This window comes from Haliotis cracherodii, unplaced genomic scaffold, assembly GCF_022045235.1.
Source record: "Haliotis cracherodii isolate W230 unplaced genomic scaffold, xgHalCrac1.p SCAF_6, whole genome shotgun sequence".
NCBI classification, from domain to species: Eukaryota; Metazoa; Mollusca; class Gastropoda; order Lepetellida; family Haliotidae; genus Haliotis; species Haliotis cracherodii.
In genome coordinates this window covers 25177657-25203518 of record NW_027266319.1, presented here as the reverse complement: position 1 = coordinate 25203518, position 25862 = coordinate 25177657, and the positions used below count along the sequence as shown (strand labels likewise).

At 39.4% G+C, this 25862-nt stretch overlaps 1 protein-coding gene across 6 annotated transcripts in view; it reads right to left on the bottom strand.

The window, feature by feature from the left end:
- The window catches only part of LOC139445984 (atrial natriuretic peptide receptor 1-like), a 498295-nt gene that overhangs the window by 6823 nt on the left and 465610 nt on the right, over nt 1-25862 (bottom strand). For all 6 annotated transcript variants that reach the window (XM_071227240.1, XM_071227241.1, XM_071227242.1 and 3 more), the window contains 15 exons: nt 24426-24552; nt 23521-23619; nt 22928-23005; nt 20607-20711; nt 19959-20030; nt 15620-15785; nt 9432-9587; nt 7209-7380; nt 5996-6145; nt 5041-5164; nt 4372-4440; nt 3251-3425; nt 2342-2440; nt 1974-2065; nt 228-805 (listed from right to left, as the gene is read on the bottom strand). In XM_071227240.1, coding sequence (XP_071083341.1) covers nt 719-805; nt 1974-2065; nt 2342-2440; nt 3251-3425; nt 4372-4440; nt 5041-5164; nt 5996-6145; nt 7209-7380; nt 9432-9587; nt 15620-15785; nt 19959-20030; nt 20607-20711; nt 22928-23005; nt 23521-23619; nt 24426-24552 — 1771 coding nt within the window. In that variant the 3' untranslated portion in view covers nt 228-718. The remainder of the gene's footprint in view (nt 1-227; nt 806-1973; nt 2066-2341; nt 2441-3250; nt 3426-4371; nt 4441-5040; nt 5165-5995; nt 6146-7208; nt 7381-9431; nt 9588-15619; nt 15786-19958; nt 20031-20606; nt 20712-22927; nt 23006-23520; nt 23620-24425; nt 24553-25862) is intronic.

Below are 25862 nucleotides of genomic sequence, written 5' to 3'. Positions count from 1 at the left end.
CTGACCAGCCTTTTACGACAAGCATAGTCGCCTTTTACGGCAAGCATGGGTTGCTGAAAACCTATTCTACCCCGGAATCTTCACAGGTCTACAACCGTATGAAAGATGATACCTGAAGCTTGTTGAAAGCAGGAGCGCTAAACGCCATTTCCAACTGTGAGCCCCAGGTCATTGCTCCAGCGTTCCTCCTAAGCACAAGATAAATGTAAACAGCTGGCAGTACTTACCATCAAATGGTTACACCTGATTGGATCCACAATTTAAACGTCTATTTCAAAGCGTGTAGGCACCACCAAAATAGTCAACATGGATACAGTTCTTCCTTCGGTCTCTTTCACTAGGCACACACTGTCAATCATTCGGTGAACAGGAGAAGTAATGGAATGGTGAAACGTCGTCGCAGCACTTCGATGAAACCAGTCACACTTCAGAGACAGAGCGCCAACTACTTAAAAAATTATCTTCTCTTGCGAACATGAAATACAATAATCAAAGTTGAAATATGTGAAAGTTTCGCAGTAGGATGTAACTCTCACAGTACAAGCTCCACCAAACACACTGTGGCAAATTTGTGTCCACAATCAGCACTACGGCACTGAACCATTTCATTTCAATTTACATTTATCTATTACAGATATACATATGCACAACTTGCAGCACGAACACTCGTAGATTGCTTGTCAGCTGATATGACGTATTGATGATGTCACGAATGACGTCATGATGCAATGGCTCTCAGAGGACTGGTGTTGTCAGCCGACTCACGTTCTCCTTGAAGCCAATATGTCGTCATTTTACCTTTGCCCTGTAAACAAAGAAAAGTTAAAAGATTGAGTGAGTGAGTTGGGTTTTAACGACGCTTTTAACAGTATTCCAGTTATACCACGGCGTGTCAGCTTAATGTTGGAGGAAAGCCCGAAATGATGCAGGTCTCAGACGTTTACCACTTTGGTGAAACCCACAAGCATGGGTATGGTGCTGACGAACCTAGAAACATAATCGTGGCGAACATCATAGGTTTCTGGCGTAACTCTGCACAGCGAATTGTCGAATTGTGGCCCCCAAAAGTGAAATGAGAAACGGAAGAGCAATGTTACAATACCCATGATGCGTTAATACAGAACCCACTGAAAATCCGGGTTAGATTTGGTCTTCAGCGACCCAGATTTCTCGTAAGAGGCGACTTAAGGGATCGGATGATCAGGCTTGCTGACTTGGTTGATGCATGTCATCGTATCGAAGATCGATGCTCCTGATATCAGTCACGGGTTTGTCTGGCCCAGAGTCGGATGTGTTTAGAGGCCGCCGTCACATAGCTTGAATACTGCTGGGTGGGCGTTACATAACAAACAAAAAACGTAAAATATCAATGTGTTAATAGGGACCATTTCACAAGGTATGGTAATCTTGAGTGACAAGGTTCCTTCGTAGAAAGTATTTTGCGTATGCAAACCTTTGAAATTCTTCGCCTTGAAGATGATTTTCAGATTATGGAGCAGAATTCCATGCTTACGTAAATAAATGAGTGAGAAAGTGAATCTTCGAATGAGTGAGTGAATTATTAAACTTTGTCACAAGACATCGAGTCCGGAACACGCAAACCAGTGACTGAGAGCAGGAGCAGGGTTCCAAGGCTTAGCGGCATGATGACATGACCACACGAACCCCATTTCAGTCAGCGCTAACACCAAGCATGGGAATCAACACATCCTGTGACTTTAAACCTTAAACACTTGTTTGTTCAACATAGCAGGTCAGCTTCTGACATTCTACAACTAACACGTCCCATTTTAATTCTTGAAATCCATTTGTTCACAATCTCTCCATGCTGTGGTTGGTCCCGGTCAAAGGTATTCACAATATTCAACACGCTGTTTTCATGGGTACATACTAAGGAAGACAAAAATGAAAAGATACTTATGTTTCGAAAAGTCTAAATTTAAACTATATATACTATTTTATACATGTATTACCTTCATCTCGACTGCACCTCGACATTCTAATTCAAAGGTCTTGAACTCATCAAGCACTTGTTTTGTGTAATCACTAACGTGTATTCTCAGAGCTGAAAACAACAGGGAAGAAGGCTTGTGTTATAAATACAAAACCATACATGTTCATATAATCATGACAATATATCAGAACAATGATCACATTTCTTTTTTCAAAAGATAAACAAAAATATGTTCGTACTTCGTGTTCAAAGAGTAATCTCCTAATCATATTCAACGTGTAAGAAAATGTGTTTGTACGTGTTCAGTGCCTGAGGCTTTCACAGTCAGTTATATACATTATTCGCAGTATTATATTACTGTTATTATTGCTATTTTGTATTACTTACGAAGTCCATTCGACTCCATCCTAGAAGAGGTGTTGACGGTATCCCCGAATAGACAGTACCGGGGCATCTTCAGACCGACCACACCCGCACACACGGAACCTGGATGAGTGAAGAGTGAGTGAGTGAGTGAGTTGGGTTTTAGCCGATTTGAATAGTTTATAACACGGCGTGTCAGCTTTATGAGGGAAAACAGTACGGGATAATACTTGTACAATTTGATCATGATGTGCTCGAAATGGACTCCTAACCCAGGACCTGCGGATCCCAGCATAGCTAGGGCTTAGACTATTGGCCAAGAAAATAGAGAGAGTAGTTATACAGTAGACCGTGAACCAGTTTAGATACTGGGCCACTTGTTTTTCCAAAAGGGTGCGAGTGTTGTTGTACGGCTACCCTGGCGTGTTGGGGACCGGAGTCCTCACAAAGAGGCGGGGTTAGGTGAAATGGGGTTTAACGTCGCGTCAAGATTATTTCACATCTATGTGCAAGCACGTGCGTGTCTGCTGGTACTAGCCAGGACTAATGCCGTCTTTATAGTGCTAGCTCACTGTAATCCCATGCTCCTGTATAACAAGGATACCCACCACAGAAACAGCACACTGACAAGTCTGATTTAGTTTCATTTCATATCATAACATAAATGGATGCATAAATGTATGACAAGGTTTGTGAGAAATTTGACATATAGTTAAAGTATCCGATATGGCTGTCAATATTTATCGTAAACCACGTACTACATGTATTTCAACCCAAGTAGCACCAAATGTTCCGGTGGCGTGTTACGTCAATGGCAATATAATACGGGTATTGGAGTTGACTGAATGTGGGAAATGTCCCAATAATTGTAACACTAGCTGCTTCTATTGATAAAATACTGATACAAAGAAACCTCGTTAATTCTTCAGGTACCTGAATGTATTCCAATCCTGAGTTTCAGCTGGTCATTCGGTCTGTGGCGGATCTTGAAGCACATCACAGCGTTGAGGAGAGCCAGCGACATCCGGGCAATCTCTCTAGCGTGGAAGTTTCCGTTCCGAACCGGAAGTCCAGACACCACCATGTACGCATCTCCGATTGTCTCCACCTGAAGGCATGACGTGGGTTGTGAGAGGAATGTGGTGATTGTCAAATTAATCACTCTGTGCATGAATACTGCACAGGCGGCTTCGGGTATCACGAAGGTTATGTCGGCTGTGATGAACCTAATTTTATTTCCGTAACAGTGGTTACAAACGTTATTGTTCAAATGAAAAGACAACAACCCTATGTGACATGTTTCTTAGGGTTACTGATATCAGGTGTTGGCTGTATGTGGATAAATGTTCGCATATATACTGATTCAAGGATACCTCGTCATTCCTTTGTCTAGCAACCCCTCTCCAGGGCAGTTTCTTTTCGGGGGGCCAGTAATTATACATTCTGGTATATATACAAAGGGAGACAACTCCATCTTCATGATTCATTGAAAAACTAATGGCCATAAAATCAGATTGTCACTCCTCCTCACTGGCAAACGTTACTTGATGAAATACATCATTTACGTGGTCCAGCCAAACATTCATGCTGTACGCGAATCCGTCAGTAATATACAAAATGCCTCGTATCTCCCATTTTGGAGGAAAAATGTTGTGTATGGTTTTTGTTTAATGTTTAACGCCGCACTCAGCAATATTCCAGCTATATGTATGTAGCCTGTCAATAATCGAATCTGGACCAGATAATCCAGTGATTGACATCATCATCATCATCGATCTACGACATTGGGATACAGTGACATGCATCAACATGACAATCCGATCCCGTTAGTTGCCTCTTACAACAAGCACAGTCGCCTGTTACGGCAAGCATGGGTTGCTGAAGACCTATCCTACCCCGGATGTTCAGGGGTGGGGAAAAATGTAATAATTCATTGTCATAATGTTTATTAATGATTGGAAAATGAGATTTCGTTATTACATAAACATATGCTGTTTTATGACGCCCATTAAATACATCATGAATTACATAACATTATGTCACTTCAATCATACCTTGTAGACATCAAAGTTCTCAATGATGGAATCGAAGGTCGTGTAGAGATCATTCAACAGATCAATCACCTGCAGAGATCAATCATACAGTGAATGAAAATGATACACCCAGACAACTCAGATACATGGTTCTTAATGGTGGTGACAAAACGAAGACGCATTAGCATAGATAATAGACTAAAAATGTGAATGCTATGGTCAAATAAAGTCTTTATGTTCAACCGTATACAAAATACCGATGGAACTAAATAACTAACCCTATTTCCGAGAAACACAATGATTTGCTAAACTAAGTCGTTCCCTTATTTTATTCAGCATATGAGAAACAAGTAAAATTAATGAGGGTTATCCTTCCCTTATAACCTTAAAACAAGAACCGTAACATGACGTACGTAACGTAACTAAACTGTCATCAAAATGTCTCATTGACATGTGGCAATACCCAAAGATGTAACATGCCGAAACCCCAAAAGAAAATAAAGTGAAAATAATACCAGTAATCTTAGTGTCCTGTCTTACAACCTGATAAACGGAACAACACAACCCTAAGTGCAAAGACATCCATTAGTCAACCAGTTCAACGAATTCAACAAGAAGGGCATTTAGAGCCTCTCGAGCCAAACGAACAGTTTCTGCCCCCGATGTTTCATTGTCTCGTTGAGCACTGACCTGCATGGGAGTGCTGTCTGCAGACAGCGCAGTGAAGCCGCATATGTCGGAAAAGTAGATCGTGACAGATTCGAAGTTCTCAGCCGCGACAGACCTGCCACGTATAAGTTGTGTAGCAACTTCCCTGGAACCAAGAGATGAGTTTCACTGATTGTCGTCTCCACAACTCCATCAATACACAGAAGATCGAATTATGTGTTGCAATTGTGTCAATTTTGGTGGGACAATTGATCCAAGTTATGTAAGAGTCGCCGTTAAACACAGTCAATTTGGTTGTAGATTCAGTGAATATTACATGTTAACTGCGCGGCAAAAGAAAGTACACACTTAAAATTAGATTTGACCAAAACATTACAAATGTTATTAAAACGTAACTAGGCTGAAAACAGTCGCCAATACACTGCAAACTTAAGGTCAAAATCCAACAAAGATACTCGTATCAAATAAACACCATCGCATAATATAACAATTTCTTGTTTGCTTCATATTAGCCAGCATCAAACATTGCCTTTTCTTTTCTTTTGCCCGGCAGTTTAATATTCAGATATTAAAACATCTAAAAAGGCTTAATTCAGTTTGACACAATATAATTCACAATAACATACTGTATGTAAATTGGGCTTGAACGTCGTCTGAGTTTGAAATATAAACGGTGTGTCAGCTTGATGTGGGAGACAGACACCTCTCACACAGTATGTATGATCTACAGCCTCGGAGATCATACATACAAGGAGTCGATGGGTTGACGATCATAATCGGGGCAAATCTAAAATCCAAACTCACGACCAGCGGAGCCTGGCACATCGAAGGGACGCAAGGCTTCGCAACAAACTGCGGCGACCATTGCAACATATAGCTAAAGTGTGCACCGTTGAACTAACAGATTAAAACTAAAGACTATGATTTGGGGTTATATGCAGATCAATTTGTATTGCATTTTGTAGATCGAGCTTACTTTGGCAACATGGAGTAGAGAAGATCTTCCGCTCTTTTCTTCTCCTCCAGATAATCCGCTGTGCGCTCCGAGACGAGAGCTTCCAAGTTGTTGGCGTACTGTTCCATACGGGACAACAAGTTGTCGAGGATGTTGCCTTTGTCACCGTCCCTGAAACAACCAATAATGTCAATCATTACATTCTGTTTTCTGTATCAATTTCACTGAATGACTGATTATAAGAATATAATTGGGTATAACTGAGAGAGCTCAGAGTTCGCATCTACAACTAGGTTACATAGGAATAAAGATAATAGAGGAATAGAGGAATACGTGGGACCAAGAGTGTCCCAACTGATGGTATGTGTTTGATTGCAGTTACACAACCTTTACATCTTTGTGACCACAAGGATAATCAGTCTGGATCAGAATAAAATAGTGAGTGATAGCATGAACACCGATTACTACGACACACACATGTGCCAGATTACTTAGTGGCAGCAACAAGCACGTGCCGGTGGCGTACACTGTATCACCATGGCGACGCATGCTGGCCAGCATCCTTCCTGTCCCTTCTTAGGACGTGTAGGTTCATGGGACTTATCTTTAGATATGATAAGGCGTATAACTACCTATTTTGAATATGTATATTTTATTCAACAAGATAACACCAGCAGGAATATCTAGGATGCATATACCTGTTCATGTATGTGTTTATTCCCGAACACAAACAATATCTTTCTTCTCATAAAATACGATACAAAATACGTGCATTAATTTCAAAATAACCATCGATTTGTGATGAATTGTGAGTATAAGTGTCGCTGATATACAATAAGCAGACAACATATTACACTCATGACCTCTACGTGGATTTTGTTCGAAAGGAGTTCCCTCCCTTAGACTGTGTTGAAATACTTGCAGGCAATTATTGTTGGGCAAATTACCATCACGCCATGAGACAACTTATACCAACGGGAAATAATTAAATATTTTCTGGACAATTTTTTGTGGCAGGCGCTGCCGGTAGGGTAGGACATGCTCACATCTTTCGTAAACACCTGTTGTCATCACTAATTTTCAGCGATCCATTCATGTATGCTTCACCTCTGTTTTGCCTTAAGGCCGTATGGAATCTGTTTCGTCGGATATTTAAGACTGGTTTTTCTCTTGAGGGTTTTTATGTTTACATTCCTAAGACTACAATTTCAATAGGATAGACGAGATCACTTACTTGTTAAGTTTCCTAATGATGGACTTGAGAGCGGTAAAGTCCGGACGCTCGGCCGGGTCTTCTGCCCAGCACCGTTTGATGACGTCAGCAAGTTCGTCACAAGGACAGTCATATTCCTCTATGGTGGGCCGGAAGTATGGCCGCACACCGTTCTTCAACTTTTCATATATATCTGAAATATTGAAAATGAGCCATGTTCATTTATACAGTGAGTGTGTATGGTTGTACGCTGCTTTTAGCAATATTCCAGCAATATCACGGCGGGGGACACCAGAAATGGGCTTCACCGTATACAGAGTTCCCTTAATAGCATTTGTTTGTTGTTTAACGCCGCACTCAGCAATATTCCAGCTATATGACTACGGTCAGGTAATAAATGAGTCTGGACCAGGCAATCCAGTGATTGACATCATGGGCATCGATCAACGCAATTGAGATGCGATGGCATGCATCAACCAAGTCAGCAATCCTGACCACCCGATCCCGATCTTCCGACAAGCATGGGCTGCTGAAGACCAATTCTAACCTGGATCTAGATTGAAGTTACAATGAAGAACATTCATGACAACCTTGTAACACTAATGTTTTATTTAAACGTTTTATAACATGGTGTCATTCACAAGTATAAATATACTTGGGAAATGTCTAGAGATCACGTTACATTTCTCGTGATTGGCCTTACAAAATCATATTTGACATTTACTTTCGCATACTTCTATTCAGCATTATGTATTTTTTGTCATTATGGCGAAAACGAATTCCCATTTGAAAACTGTTAATGCCGTCACTGTTTGCTCCATTGACATCATCATGCAAGCTTTTTATTACTGCATCAAAGATGGATGTGCGTATTATTTATACCATATTAAACTCGATCGCACACTGGCTGACGTATCGTTGTGAAGGAAGTTAAAACTTGCAAAATTACTTTCATCGACATATATGCTCATGGAAATAAATACCGAAACATAATGCAAAACAATATTGTTTCACCCCATAGCTAGCAGATGTCAAACTTCATTAAGAGTGCCAGATGATTATCGCGACTTGAACAGCAAACAGGTGGTTGATAGCATGAACAACGACCCACCTTGTCGTGCCTAACATTACCTTCAACTCAACAAGAGAAATCATAGAATGAAAAGTAAGTATGTCTGGTGTATATAACACTCTGTTTATTTCGGTACATACAGGGCGTACTGTTTCGTTATGTATTTCCATCAGTATATCTGCCTACCGTATTCCGTCAGCCCCTTCCTAACTTTCTAAAAATAACATACTAGTTACAATTCCAAGACGAACATGACCAAAATAGACATCATCCTCATTATCATGAGAAGTTTATTTATGTACGGCATTCCATGTCGTCCCCCGATAATTCTATCATATTTCCTTTCTCATGTGTCGGCGCCAATATGCATAATATTTCCCAAACCTTTAGCGTACGCTCAGTCTGTCAACACGGATCTGAGATAAGATCATTCCCGTCGCAATATATTTTAACCCACGTTGTGAAAGAAAACCTCTCTCCTTCTGTGATCAATCTGAACACTAGAGTTACATCTATTCGAGAGGCAGGAGATGGCGCGAGCGCGAATGTTCATCTCAAGAGCGATCATTACTTTTGACATAGTCTTTTTTCAAGGAAGGTTTAAGTGATGCTTTGCTTCGAATGTTCATCTCAAGAGCGATCATTACTTTTGACATAGTCTTTTTTCAAGGAAGGTTTAAGTGATGCTTTGCTTGACTGATGAAGTTGATGAAAAATGTTTTCCATAACAAAAATAAAAAAATACGACGGGGATAAAAAAGAACCCAAAAGACATGGCAGGTCCGGAACAGTTCTGCGAGGCATTTTCCAGTTGCAGGAAGCGATGGTACCTTCTTTTGTTTAAAGTATTCAACGCTGCTCCTTTTAAGACTCGAACATCCCAATTGTAGGACATTTAATAAGTATATTATCAGAATTACTATAATATATTCATTTAATGATTCAACACCCCATCTCCAGAAAATCCGACTATCACCAAGGATCATAAGGAATTATATGTCAGATTTGGACAGGTGTTTCTAATGGCACTAACTCGAGTCGGGATCATGTCTTCGATATTCTTCCGGGGGCAAAGCTATTTGGCAATTCTACATATCTACTTTAAACTGCGCTGCACTGTTGTCTTAGAGGCTATTGATTGGATTGAGATGGTTTCTGTCGTCGTTACTTACCTTCCGGGCTGAAGTCGGCATTGGCGACGTGGAAGACGCCACTTCTGTACACGATTTCCTGACATATGATGCCGAAGCTGTAGACGTCCCCCTTGATGTTGCCTTCTGGGGGCCGATGATGTAGTCGCAGCAGCTCCGGAGATGTCCATAACTTGCCTGAAATGAAGATTTGTCATGATTTGTTGCAGTGGAATTTGTAGAACGGTGGCCGAGTCGTCTACATTAGGATTAATAATTCAGCTTGTATGCAAAATATAGTTCATGATTTGTTCTGCCAAACCCGGACAAGAAAAGCATGTTCTCTTGAATCACCTGAATGAGAATATTTAACCTGCAGGTAGGCTTCATAAATGAATTAGAAATGTGTTTCTAACGTAATTGATTTCCTCAACAATGGACCGCATCTGTGTTCTTGTTGACAGAGCGTCTGACGGTTCGATCCCAGACTGCGTCATACCAAAATAAGATTGTACGTGTTGTGACCCTGCCTGTCGCTCGGGATCAAGGGGATAAAACAAGGACTGTGTCTGAGTGAGATGTTCATGTTAAGACAGCAGCATGATATCTCTGTGGGCTAGCACCTTAAAACCGGCGTTATTTTGAAAGAGTACAAGCATCCGCACACAGACACACACACACACACACACACACACACATATACACGCGTCCATGCACGTCGCTATGAAAGTGCAATAATCTTGACATTCTCCAGACATAAAAATGAGCGTGCCTTGATCTATTCCCGGTAGTAGTTGTCATCAGTTACATTACAATGAAAAAAAGGAAAAAGCCAGGAATACATATGTTTGAAAAGGTATGCGAGATTCACATGATAGTGAAGATGAACTAATGGTGGCAGACAGCTCATTGTTGTCGTTGGCATCTTCCACAATACCTCAAAATTGAGGTCAAACGGTGTACGATTTCCAAGACAGGGAGTTGTACGTGACCCTTCAGCGTGACTATGTCACGTGCTTCATCAACATGTGACTGGAGAGTGAGGTTTGGTTTCACTTTTGATCTTTAGCGAGTGAGTATGAATATACGCCGCTTTTAGCAAAATTGCAGCAATATTACCGAGGTCATCGCATATGGGCTTCACATTGTACCCATGTGGGGAATCGAACCCGAATGTCCCGCGTGACGAGCGAACGCTTTAACCACTAGGCTACCCCACCGCCCCTTATCTTTAGTAATAGGTCAGTCATTGAATGGTAACCCCAGGAATGAGTTTCTCACATTGTAACCATGTGGGGAATCGAACCCGGGTGTAGAGGCAAACCCGTACCACTGGACTACCCCACCGCCACGTTTGTGACACATTAAGTACTTTCATGATACTAGTTGTACAGGGGCCTTTAATCGGCGCGGGTCAAGCTTCAAGCTTTCGTTCAAACAGGCCGAGTTTATTTTTGAAAGCGAGGTTGGTTGGATGTCGCACTTAGAGGACGAGCTAAATGTGCCGCTTGGAAGCCGCGATACGCTTCTGTACGTGCACGTGGAAACCACGTGGGTATAACGCCGCTTTGAGCAGTATTTCAGATATATCACGGAATGTCAGCTTAATGAGGTGGGAAAACTGGAAGAAATGCAGATCTTAGACGTATACCATTTTGGTAACATAAACCTACGAGCAGGGCAACCTGTTAAATATCATCGTCACCCTTCACCTAGTCTGTCTTACAGACCCTGATACAAATATATCAAATACAGCCCATGCAAGTCTATAATGTTTGGCAAGTCTAGATTACTGCAGTATAAAGGTAGTCTCTGGGCTCCTTTTTATTTTATTTTTATCAAGATAATTTAACAACTGTTTTTTCTGTACGATATGTTCATTTCAGAGACTAGATGTTACAAAAAATGCTAAAAAGTCTTATTTTACCTAAACTAACCCATCTTTTCTCAACCCTACCTAATCCAAGTGAAAGGTTTATAAAAGTACTCGAAACACTGTGTTTTCGTGGGTTTTTTTGAAAAATAAACCAGACAAAATCAGTAGAAATATTATGATGAAACCTTATGAAGAGGGAGGTTTAAGAGTGCCTGATATTAAAAATACAATCAATGCTAAAAAGATATCTTGGATTAAACGTTTGTTCAATTCACATCTCCACTCTAAACTTACCACTCTTTTGATTAATAATATACTCCAACACAAATTGATTTTCTACAAAAATGCCAATTCTATATTTCGGAAAAGGTTATTAATGATAGACCAATGACATCTGGTTCTGTGTGCATGGGGAAACTTAAAAGAAAAAAAAGGAAATTCTATCAAAGAGGAAAAAGATATATTATCACAACCTTTATACGAATATAAGAATAGGGAACTCTCCGGTATACTATAAACGTTACTCGGGAAGAGGCATTAATCTTGTAAATGATTTGATAGACAAAAACTGAAATTTTCTAGATCTTAAGACCTAAATCATGTATACGACTGTGAAACACATTTGCTTGACTATTCTAGTCTTATTCAAGCAATAAAACAATATCTAAAGCGTAAGAGTATAGCCCTAACATCTAAGTTACATCTGCCCTTAATACCATATTTCCTTGAAAACTTAGTATCCAACAATATGATATCCCCAAAAAACATTCAAAGATTGGAACTAGATCTTGGCCTAAATATGACGGGAAAAGGTTGGCAAGCGATTAATCGTAGCCCCCACAGATATAACGTGTCCTCAAAACAAAAATGGTTCCAATACAGTATTATTAATAGAATTATACCAACAAACGAGTTACTGTACAAAATAGGATATAAAGAATCATTTCTTTGCAATTTCTGTAAACGAGGAACAAACCTTAGTGCACACACATCAAACAAGAAATAACCGATTCATATTACATCGACAGAAATATATCATATTCAGAATGTAAATACACACAGCTCATGACATTTTGGTGTCTCTGTCACCTACTTACACAATCCAACAATATGACACTGGAATAGCTTAGTTTTGTTTGTTATCATCTATAGATATACTTTGTAACTTGGATGTATTTAAGATTGCACTTGAACTATATTCTGTAAACATATTGTTTGTGTACTCCAAAAAGAAATACAACCATAAAAAAGAAATCTATGATTGTGGGTTCGAATCCCGGTTCACCCCGTTTATGTTTCTAGGTTTGTTAGCACCATACACGTGCTCGTGGGTTTCACCGAAGTGGTAAACAAGCTGCATCACTTCGGGCTTTCCTACAACATTAAGCTGATACGCCGTGATATAACTGGAATAATGCTAAAAGCGGCGTTAAACCCAACTCACTCACTCAATCAATGTATGGGCCATCGAACTGAAGATGCAATGGAGGCTGAAGTGTCAATTGCAAATAATATCAGTAGACTTTACATATAAATACAGATTCTTAATATTTGTCAACACATTCATTCGAAACATAGTGAATGATGGACACCAGTCACCAGAATATCACCGTCAGAAGGAAAAGCGATTCGTAGCTCGCTAACAATCAATACTTTAACTGTATAGTACCTAAAAACTGTTTTAAATATCAGAAACATTATGAGCTGATATTTTCAAGAAATTCCTTTTGATCTTCTAATCGCCAGAGGAGAAAGCGAATGATTTGAGGTTTTGACATCAAAGAATTATTTTCTTTGAGACAGTACAAACGTCCTTAAGTTCTTCATTTGGTGCACAGAATGAATTATTGCAAAACATAATATCAACTGTTAGACGTCATCAGATTGCATTCAAATATACGTTTGATTAGGCAATGCTAGCAAAAAGCTCAGCAACCATGTGACCTTTAACTTAGATGATATTTTCATCCAAATCTGCTGAAGCGACATATATATAGTACTAAAAACGCCTCTCGATCGCGAACGTTTCGCACAGCCTTTCGATTTCGCGATCTCGGGGACGTTTTCTTTAACCAAAGAGTGAATATGTATTGCCCGTCTGATAGTTTGACTATCGGTATTATTAGATTACAGATTTTACACAGATGTAAACAATTAAATTTAGTCTGCTTATTATGTCTTGAAAGCCATGTCAAACATCAGAACCAACTTTGTCACAACTAACGCCACAATTATTAAAACAGTTCCTCTTCAAAACGTTTCCTCCGAAACTGTTTCACAAACAATTTACGCGAATAATCCGCACTTTTAGACCAACCACAAAAAAACGAATGTACGTTCACTATGCATACAAAGCAAATCCATAGGAACCAGACATGAACTTATTGTTAAATAACTTCTGTAAATGTAGCAAGTCTTGAAAAACAATGTCCTAACTTTGGAGTCTACAACTTTAACTGAAATGTCAATTCCTTGAAAATCCAATTACATTTATTTATGGAGAACGGTTCCAACCTAGTTTAAGTGCTAACGGCAATGGGAAATCAATGGTGACATCTAACGTTAAAAAGAGTGTATCCTTTAACTTCCGTCGGAATCTAATGAGAAAGAGGAATAAGCCGCACAGGCAGAGTGTCAAATGATATTACCCTAACTACTCCAGAAGCCTTCTCTGTACGAATTGGTGACACATAGTTAAGCACCGTTGTTTGTCATTGTTCCTCCAAACAATCGACCGTCATGTAATTTAATCATCTGAAGAGCACGCCGTGCCTCCTCTCCGCTATCTCACCCTCAGCGAAATATGCATGGAATTTTCCATCAGTGAAAAGTTTAGTTTATCTCACAATGAATTTTTCCTAAGGCTGTGTTTCTCTCAGACTTTCGTTTTCCGTAACGTTTTTAGCATTCTAAAGGTAAGGAACTTATACGACCATTGCCCTGTGCACTGTTGGCTGTCGCGAGGTTCACGTTATAAGATAATTATTTGCTCCCTAAGCCAATTTGTGGAACTTCTTAAACCGTACTCCATGACTGCCTTCAGTAATCATGAAAGTAAGTTGTATTTTGGAAAGAGTGAGACTAAACTGCTCTGTGGTATTTCTAAAAAGCCGAAAACCAAGCGTCGTTTCTGGGTGAGGTCAGGTCAACCCTGCTTACGCTTACTCTCGAACACCTGGTGTGATCACAGATACATTCATATGATTGACTAACGGCGTCAGAGCCTCGAGACTCGAACGGAACCTGTCAGGTAAGGGACTCTGTACTGTGAATTAACGCTTCTGAACCGCGGGGCCGCCATGTCCCAATATGATTATTACAGGGTCACTTTGTTTATAAATCATGTTCAGATATAATTGTTTGTGCTTATCAATCACACGCATTTACTCAAACGTTCACCACGGGAGTGAGTGAGTGAGTATGGTTTTACGCCGCGTTTAGCAATATTCCAGCAAAATCAAGGCGGGAACACCAGAAATGGGCTTCACACATTGTACCCAAGTCGGGAATCGAACCCGGGTCTTTGGCGTGACGAGGAAACGCTTTAACCACTAGGCTACCCCTAGACCGCTCCTAGACCACGGGAAGACAAAGGGGGCATTTGTATACAAGTCTTGGGCAGGCTTTTAGCAGCTTGTTCACATAAAACATGTGGCAGCGAGTTCAGAACAATACTCTTGCCTCTTTCCGAACGTGGAAGACGCTAAAAAAAATAGTTTAGAAGCACAATGGTGGTGTTGTGTGTGTCTGCTTGTACTTGCCCCAACTTATGCCGGTTTATATGATGCTAGCCCACTGAGACACCATGCTGCAGTTTAACATGGATACTCCACTCAGACACAGTATACCCACTCCGAGCTGACCAATCCTATATGCCGAGCGCCAGACAGGGTAACAACAAGCTCCGTCTTTTAACGTCATTTGAAATGACACGGCCGGTGATCGATCTCCGTCCTTCCTCCAAACGCTCTATTCACTACACCACGGGGGTTGTCTCACATATAAAGAGATGTAAGTCATCAACTAAGTTCGAGTGAATGAGTGTGGTTTTACTCCACTTCAGGCGATATTCTAGCAACATCAAGGAGGAAGACTAGAGGAGGTTTCACACATTGTAGGGAATAGAACGAGCTAAATACTAGTATGTAACGCAGAGGACAACACAGATGCATAAATTGTACCCGTGTGGGAAATCGAACCGGGTTTTCGACGTGAATAGCCAACACTTGAACCACTAGGTTTCCCAACCGCTTCTGTTCATCACGAAGACACATTTATATATGTACAGTGCAACGTAGTTGTAACACAGAGGAGTCGGTAGACAACAGTGACATATGTAGGAAGCGTTACTTACTTCTGTAGTAAGCATATGTGCCCCCTTCTACATCTTCCTGTGAGCCCCGGAAAGAGTGGACGCCAAAATCTGTGATTTTAACTACAAAACGACTGTCCACAACACAATTTGTGCTTTTCATGTTGCCATGGGAACGGATTTCACTGCTATGTAGATACGCCATGCCCTGGAAAGAATTATTATTATTGTCATTATTATTATTAATATTAATATTATTATTATCATTATTATTATTATTATTATTATTATTATTATTATTATTATTATTATTATTAGATTAAAATAATAAATACAGCAAAGAGGGTTTGGGGGATCCTGGCACAGTCAGGCTGGTTAGGCTCATAATCAGCTCAGGAAGCGCTGCCTATCCGAACCCACCCAGAACTTTTCCGAGAATGTGAAGACTCCCTAACACTGCAGCCTTGTGCATTACCCAGATAGTCAGAAGGGATGTACTCCTAGTAGCACTACATTGTAGTGAACATATCTTAGATTGTAGTGAAAATGTCTTACATTGTAGTGATCATGTCTGACATTGTAGTGATCATGTCTGACATAGTGACCATGTCTTACATTGCAATGAACATGTTTTACATTGTAGTGAAGATGTCTTACATTGTAGAGAACATGTCTGACATTGTTGTGAACATGTCTTACATTGTAGTGAACATGTCTTACATTGTAGTGAACATGTCTGACATTGTGGTGGACATGTGTTACATTGTAGTGATCATATGTTACATTGTGGCGAACATGTCTTACATTGTAGTGAAGATGTCTTATGTTGTGGTAGACATGTCTTACATTGTAGCGAACATGTCTGACATTGTAGTGAACATGTCTTACATTGTAGTGAACATGTCTGACATTGTGGTGGACATGTCTTACATTGTAGTGATCATATCTTACATAGTGGCGAACATGTCTGACATTGTAGTGAACATGCCTGATATTGTGGTGAACATGTCTGACATTGTAGGAAATTGTCTTACATTGTAGTGATCATGTCTTACATTGTAGTGAACATGTCTGACAATGTAGTGAACATGTCTGACATTGCAGTGATCATGTCTTACATTGTGGTGAACATGTCTGACATTGTAGGAAAATGTCTTGCATTGTAGTCATCCTGTCTGACATTGTGGTGAGCACGTCTGATATTGTGGTGAACATGTCTTACATTGAAGTGAACATATCTTACATTGTAGTGAACATGTTTGACACTGTAGTGAACATGTCTGACATTGCAGTGATCATGTCTTACATTGTAGTGATCATGTCTGACATAGTGACCATGTCTTGCATTGCAATGAAAATGTTTTACATTGTAGTGAAGATGTCTTACATTGTAGAGAACATGTCTGACATTGTTGTGAACATGTCTTACATTGTAGTGAACATGTCTGACATTGTGGTGGACATGTCTTACATTGTAGTGATCATATGTTACATTGTGGCGAACATGTCTGACATTGTAGTGAACATGTCTGACATTGCAGTGATCATGTCTTACATTGTGGTGAACAGGTCTGACATTGTAGGAAAATGTCTTACATTGTAGTCATCCTGTCTGACATTGTAGTGAGCACATCTGATATTGTGGTGAACATGTCTTACATTGAAGTGAACATATCTTACATTGTAGTGAACATGTTTGACACTGTAGTGAACATGTCTGACATTGTGGTGAACATGTTTTACATTGTAGAGAACATGTCTGACATTGTTGTGAACATGTCTTACATGGTAGTGAACATGTCTGACATTGTGGTGGACATGTCTTACATTGTAGTGATCATATGTTACATTGTGGCGAACATGTCTGACATTGTAGTGAACATGTCTGACATTGCAGTGATCATGTCTTACATTGTGGTGAACATGTCTGACATTGTAGGAAAATGTCTTACATTGTAGTCATCCTGTCTGACATTGTGGTGAGCACATCTAATATTGTGGTGAACATGTCTTAAATTGAAGTGAACATATCTTACATTGTAGTGAACATGTTTGACACTGTAGTGAACATGTCTGACATTGTGGTGAACATGTCTTACATTGTAGTGAATATGTCTTACATTGAAGTGAACATGTCTTTCATTGTAGTGAACATGTCTTACATTGAAGTGAACATGTCTTTCATTGTAGTGAACATTTCTTTCATTGTAGTGAACATGTCTGACATTGTGGTGAACATGTCTTACATTGTAGTGAATATGTCTTACATTGAAGTGAACATGTCTTTCATTGTAGTGAACATGTCTTACATTGAAGTGAACATGTCTTACATTGAAGTGAACATGTCTTACATTGAAGTGAACATGTCTTTCATTGTAGTGAACATGTCTTACATTGAAGTGAACATGTCTTACATTGTGGTGAACATGTCTTACATTGAAGTGAACATATCTTACATTGAAGTGAACATGTCTTTCATTGTAGTGAACATGTCTTTCATTGTAGTGAACATGTCTTACATTGTAGTGAACATGTCTTACATTGAAGTGAACATGTCTTACATTGAAGTGAACATGTCTTTCATTGTAGTGAGCATGTCTTACATTGTAGTGAACATGTCTTTCATTGTAGTGAATATGTCTTACATTGTAGTGAACATGTCTTACATTGTAGTGAACATGTCTTTCATTGTAGTGAACATGTCTTACATTGAAGTGAACATGTCTTTCATTGTAGTGAACATGTCTTACATTGAAGTGAACATGTCTTACATTGTAGTGAATATGTCTGACATTGTAGTGAACATGTCTTACATTGTAGTGAACATGTCTGACATTGTGGTGGACATGTCTGACATTGTGGTGGACATGTCTTACATTGTAGTGAACAGGTCTGACATTGTGGTGAGCATGTTTGACATTGTGGTGAGTATGTCTGACATTGCAGTGATCATGTCTTACATTGCAGTGATCATGTCTTACATTGTAGTGAACAGGTCTGACATTGTAGTGAACATGTCTGACATTGTAGTGAACATGTCTTACATTGTGTTGGACATGTCTGATATTGTGGTGAACATGTCTTACATTGTGGTAAACATGTCTGATATTGTGGTGAACATGTCTGACATTGAAGTGAACATGTCTTACACTGTAGTGAACATGTCTGACACTGGTGAAGATTTCTGACATTGTGGTGAGAATGTCTGACATTGTGGTGAGTATGTCTGACATTGCAGTGATCATGTCTTACATTGCAGTGATCATGTCTTACATTGTAGTGAACAGGTCTGACATTGTAGTGAACATGTCTGACATTGTAGTGAGCATGTCTTACATTTTGGGGGACATGTCTGATATTGTGGTGAACATGTCTTACATTGTGGTAAACATGTCTGATATTGTGGTGAACATGTCTGACATTGAAGTGAACATGTCTTACATTGTAGTGAACATGTCTGACACTGGTGAACATTTCTGACATTGTGGTGAACATGTCTTACATTGTGGTGAACATATCTGATATTGTAGTGGACATATCTGATATTGTGGTGAACATGTTTGACATTGTGGTGAACATGTCTTACATTGGAGTGGACATATCTGTTATTGTAGTGAACATATCTGACATTGTAGTGAACATGTCTGACATTGTGGTGAACATATCTGATATTGTAGTGAACATATCTGATATTGTAGTGGACATATCTGATATTGTAGTGAACATGTCAGACATTGTGGTGAACATGTCAGACATTGTGGTGGACATGTCGTACATTGTGATGGACGTCTAACGTTGTAGTGATCATGTCTGACATTGTGGTGGACATGTCTTACATTGTAGTGAAGATGTGTTCATAATGTCAGTCAACAGATTGGGCGGTACTAAACCTTATGCACCGAGAACAATGGGGAGTCGGACAACTTGGTACTTGGGATGCAAGCGTGACATTTCGAAAGCGAGGTCCGCATATTTGCCATGTTTTTCCTCAATGTTGTCAATCACATTAGTGTCAAAGGGGACAGAAAATTCAATGATATAAATGATTTCATTTGATTTTTCAAAAAGGACAAGATCAGGTTTGTTGGCCTGGATACGTCTTAGGCTGTAAATGGGCCTCTTCCAAAGGATGTTGATTTGGGAACATTTCAACATCTTATATGGTATATAATACACACATACATGTGTATACCAGTCAGTGAGTATTGATCGCAATATTCCAGCCATATCAAACATCATGTCCGTCTAGAGAATCGAACCCGGGACTTCGGTCATCGAGCTTATATTTGGCTTGTATATCATATATTGTACTAAATAATTTTCAACTAATGAAACCATTAACAAGCATGCTACTAGTTTTTAAACTATTTAAAAGACTTACCCTGACGATGTCTTGCATGATGGAATATCGAAACATCCAGTCCAATTTGATTTGTTCATTTTCTAAAACATCCTGAAAAGATAGAAGCGGACATTAACCTTCATGCAAATACACCATGGAACCAACGAATAGCTCCATCCAATTACAGCGAACATTTACGTGTATGTATTTCCAATTAGCATTAACTTTGATCAAGGAAGATCGTTCTGTGGGTATACAACTTCTTTATTAAATGAATGCGATTAAATGTTGTTACTTACATCGTTAGCAAACTTTCAGACTATCAACGTCTTCAAAGAAGTTGCCTTAACGTTTATACGTCAGTTGCATTAAATATAATTCTTCACATGTAATGCATGCGTACTGATAAGTAATCACACTAAAATAGTGATTGAGAGAATGAGCCACTTTGAACACTATTTCAGGAATATCACGACGTAATGGCTTAATGTGGGCGGGTGGCGGAAGTCAACGTTAATGTCTTTATTAGACCCATCAGTATATGGTGCTTAAGAACCAAGGATAATAATTTGGGCTATTCGGATCCACTGGACCCGGATCACTTGTCCTTTATGCCCAAGGACACAACTCTGCTCAATGCCATCAAATTGCGGCGCCTTAGACAACTGGGCCATCTGAAGTACACACCTGGAGGCTCCCTTTGGGGCAGTATTCCGTCAATATGCACTTGTTCGGTGGGTCAATGCAGGCGCCAATGAAACGGACGGTGTGGTCATTTTGTAAATCTTTAATCTGCAAATAAATCAAGTGTTCATTTTAAATGATCGGATTATTCTATATTCGGGTTCACGATGTTGATAATACACTGAATATTTATGCATAAAATGTTGTCTCAATCTGTCGCACAAGTCTCGGAAATAACTCTATGACGTACGGTTATACAAAAATATCAGCGGTCAGAGACAGATGTGTGACACTATACACCAACTAACACGCACGGAATATATATTATGCCCACGCTATGCTATATGAGATATTTCTATAACAGTACACCCTGGAATGATCAGATAATAAAGAATATTAATTAGCAAGTACATCATCAATATAACATCACTGTATATTATTCAAAAGAGGTTAAAGAACACCCGACTCTTTCATCTTAGAATACACAAAAAGTAATATGAAAGTGCTCGTCAACTTCTTTTGAGTAGTATTGTTTCAAGTGTTTTCTTTCAGTTCACCTTGGTACCGATAAATACCGCTTTTAATAATTAAAATTCTTCACAAACTAATGATATTTGTTTTGAATGCATTGACGTATGAATATGTTAAGAATCTATTGTCACTATGCTATCTTGAATCTGAAACAAAAACAACGTCGTTTTAACTTCTAGCCGCAACCTATCTAACCCGTGTTTTACTCTCACAAATCGATTTAAACTTTCCAACGCAACAAATATCTTCAGTAAGGTCAAATGTTTCGTGTATACGGTCAGTAAAGGCAAGCATCGAAGGGTAACAGAAGTCATCTGTCCGGCTTGACCACACGTCCCTGCTGCACTTAACACAAGCACCAACTACGGAGATAGAGATGATTTACGCTTAAAACCTCTTCAGCATCTTTGAAGAAAAGCTTGCCATCCAACGCCAAGTGATTACGCTAACTTTCTTGACAGATGTAATTACGTTTCCTGATTCAAATTGACAACATGTGCACTTGTACTGAGAACACGCATTCCTTGATTCTTTCTTTAATCTGAAGTCATACCGAAGTCTTCCTGTACCGCTCCTAAGAAGTGTGAACCATGGTATCAGCCTGTGTAAATAATCCTAACGATGACGTTTATTCACCTGATTGATTGATTGATATGTACATCGCACGTGTCTTGTTCATTTCTCATCTGATGTACATGTGTTGATGTAACACGTTTGTGAGGGTTGTTTATACACAATGGTGATAAATACATTTTCTCACTCGTACATATGTTTCGTTATCGCAGACTGGTAACTTTTTCATGTAAATAAATTTGAAACGGATACCAGACAATTATCATGAACGATAAATGTACATAATTCAGTTTCTTTGACACGCGTGCACTTATGTATGTAATATGACATAGCTCATATAATATACATGTAATAATCAAGTTGCTATATATATCACAACGGAAGAAGTTAACCAGATGAAATTGGCATGTAATATGTCACATCCTGCACAAGCCATTTAGCGTGTATTTTGGGTAAATTACAGAGACCCGAATTTAATGACCGGGGTATTAAAGAGCAGGGGGTGGTCCGTATTCAAGCGAATAAGGTTGGACATGCGACCACCAGAGTAACAGCCCTCTGCGTTTCCGTGTCAATGTCATTTCAGAGTCGGTTGAAATGTACATTGCCAATCATAAAAATGACATGCGTTTCACTCCCATGCCCCGGGGCAAATCTATTCAGTTTATGGCGCACTTCCATTAGTCGTATTAATAGCCACCAAATTGAAAGAAATATGATTCTGTAGATCGATAGTTCTGAAGCCTGTATTGATTGATTAATCCGCTTGGTATCTTATAGATATTGCAATATGACGAATTTGTAAATTAGGATAAACCCGCATATTTAACAAAGTAGTTACATGCTTCCAATGCTCCTCATATAACAAAGGACAGTGGGTTTCAAAAGAAAACTGATTGATAACTGTGAAACAGGCCACTTTCATCATCCTTATGTATATTTGTGCTTTAATGTACGGTCAAATATGTATAGAACGTCAACGCAAGAAATTAACCAGTCTCCCACAGAGATTGCATGAGGACCAGGTGAAATAGAGGTGTAAATTATTTGAATGGATCATTGAAAAACAGTGCACATGCAAGGTGTTACCGAAAAGGTAACCATATCCTGCCCCAAGGCAAATCTAAAGATATATTTTCATGACATCTTAGTACAACTATTATCTTGAAAAATCTCGCGGTATACAGGGAGCGAGAATCTAGTACAAAAATATCACCTACCCGCTTCACCTCCAGTAAGAGTGTTTTAGTAATTGTTATGCTAGACTTTGGTATCCGTTTGACAGCGACGATGGCACCCTGAAAAAAGACATGTACACGTTACTTTCATCAGATACAATTACATACCACTGAAATCACAGCCAGAAGAAAATAATCAACATTATGAGATTCGATAATTTTACTGACATTCAAATCTCTCTCAGAGAACAAACATATATGGAACGAAAAATCACTATTATTGTTCTTTCTACATATACTAACGAAAAGATCATCTTTGAAAAGATACTTGTATCATGATTAAAAAATACTGGCTCAAGTTCCTTTCTTTAATTGAAACTGATGGATTCATTGGGAGATATATCATTGTGAAGACGTGTTTGTTTAACGCCATACAAAGCAGACAATCCAGTGATTGCCATCATGATCATCGATCTACGCCATTGGGATACGATGACATCAACCAAGTCAGCGAGCCTGATCACCCGATCTCGTTACTCGCCTCTTTAGTATTGGTTGCTGAAGACCGCGTATGACCCGGACCTTCACAGGTGTGTGGAGGTTGGTGATGTTGGGATGAAGATGTTCCGTTTTACCTTATAATATCCTGTTTTTGTGAAGAGTTGTCGATTGCCAGCATCACTCAGATGTGCAGCGATTGTGTCACCCGAACAGGAACTATTGTAAGACATTCTCTGAAATAATAATAATAATAATAATAATAATAATAATAATAATAATAATAATAGTAATAATAACTGCATTTTGGGGACAGGGTGATGGGGTGTGTGGGGTAGCCAAGTGGGTACAATGTATGAAGGCTATTTCTGGTGTCCCCGCCGTGATATTACTGGAATATTGATAAAAGCGACGTCAAAGCCATACTCACTCACTCATCAACTCATTCACACGCTCTGCAGTTAGATAAGAGGATGAATGAGTTGCTGGGAGACGCTGACCGTGCGATTCCTGAGAGTGTAGGAAAGAGACTACAGGTAAAGGGGGACCGTTTCGTCTTCAAGGAAGACATTTTAGATTGTACATGTAACAAAGAATACAAGTATTCGCAAAGGAGAATACCTACCCGGATTAATTTAAATACACTACAAGTCCTACACGATAAGTTCACGATAAAGAGAACCCACCACGATACACAATTATAAATTGCCGCTTTAAATTTCCTGCTGACGAATTATTACTGCTGTATCATGTTAAAACATTGAAAGGGTTTCATTAGTGCATCACCTCATGATGTTAGGTATCGATCCTGATGCACTCTTCTCGCAACTGATTGTTATGCATCTGACCTAGCAGACAGACACCGGATACAACAGATTAACATTCAGACAATAACACTCTTATATCCTTACCTTAATCAGGAAAAGACATCTCCTTTCTCCTTACTGATTGTTGAATGAAGCTTAAGAGGAGGAAACAGCTCAAACGTCTGGTCATTATCCATTCAACTCATTTTAGTTAAATCTTTTCATCAATTACCTACCCTGTTCAAGCTCATTCGGCTTCCGTGACGTTCCAATTTCCGATTCTTTTCCGGCGATCCAAAAATGATATCGTCCCACCGCACTCTCCAGTTCATTTCAGCCAGTTCCGCTTCTAGTTTTATATGCCTGTTAACGAGAGAGTTAGTTTCGTGTAATCAGCCATAGGTTCGGCACGGACAATTGGTAGCTAACCTTGTTTTCAGGTCCGTTGGCACGTCTCTTAACACAAGGTAACGGCAGTGTCTGAATACAAATCATATTTCATAATGACCTTGTTTAATCCCCCAAAGAAGTTATAGAAGATTCGATGTTTTCATATTACTATGCTTAATCTCTGGTGGCCATGACATATTAATTGTATTCAGATGAAAAAGTCGGGTATTATTTAACTTCCTTTGAGTAGTTAATTTGGCCAATAAAATGGCATACAAACACCTGCAACCAGTGCCAGAGCATGTGCATTTGGAATACATGGTAACAATGAGTCAGTAAATTGACGTTATTGGAGTCTGGATGAGTCACATTACTGGAGACCTTTTTCTCCTGCCATCCAAACAGTGAGATAACATGATACAAAGGGACCTTCTTTGTCCTAGAATCCCAATAGGGAGACGAGTTTGATGTACAATGCACGTGTATTTGGGATCTCTTTTGTCTGAGAATCCGCACAGGGAGACACGCAAACAACACCGGTGACCTTCTTTGTCCTAGAATCCCAATAGGGAGACGAGTTTGATGTACAATGCACGTGTATTTGGAACCTCTTTTCTCAGGGAATCCGCACAGGGAGACAAGCAAACACCGATGACCGCCTTTGTCCTGGAATCCCAACAGAAGGACGAGCAGGAGCTAGGGGACGTCGACGACTTTTGCCATGGAAGTCCCAACAGTGAGACAAGCAAAAGGTAGTGGGGCGTTATTTTGTCCTGCTCGAAAGTAGAAGTTATGTAGTGTACATTGTGTTAAATATTTTATAAAAATGATGTTACTCAACTACAACTTCTCAAAATGGGGATTATTTCAATGACCGGCAAGCCTAGCAAATCATAGTCAAGTTTTCCAAATCGCACTAATAACACGTCCCATTTTAATTCTGGAAACCCCAAAGTCCAGAAACTCTACGGTCTTTTCCAAGTCTCGGTCAAAGGTATGTACAAAAATAAACATGCTGTTTTCATGGGAACATACTAATGAAGAAACAATGAAAAACAAGAAGTTAAAAAACGAGAAAAAGGTTTGGCCCATGTCGAGAATATTTTCCATTACACAAAACTCATGTTTTTGTTTCGCAAATACTTAACTTGTATTCCATCAAGTATCATACACAAAATTTAACTCATTTTAACTTAATTCAACGATTTTATAGCGATATTGAAATATTTCGCCCATGGACGAGAAAAAGGTTTGGCCCATGGGCGAGAATATTTTCCATTACA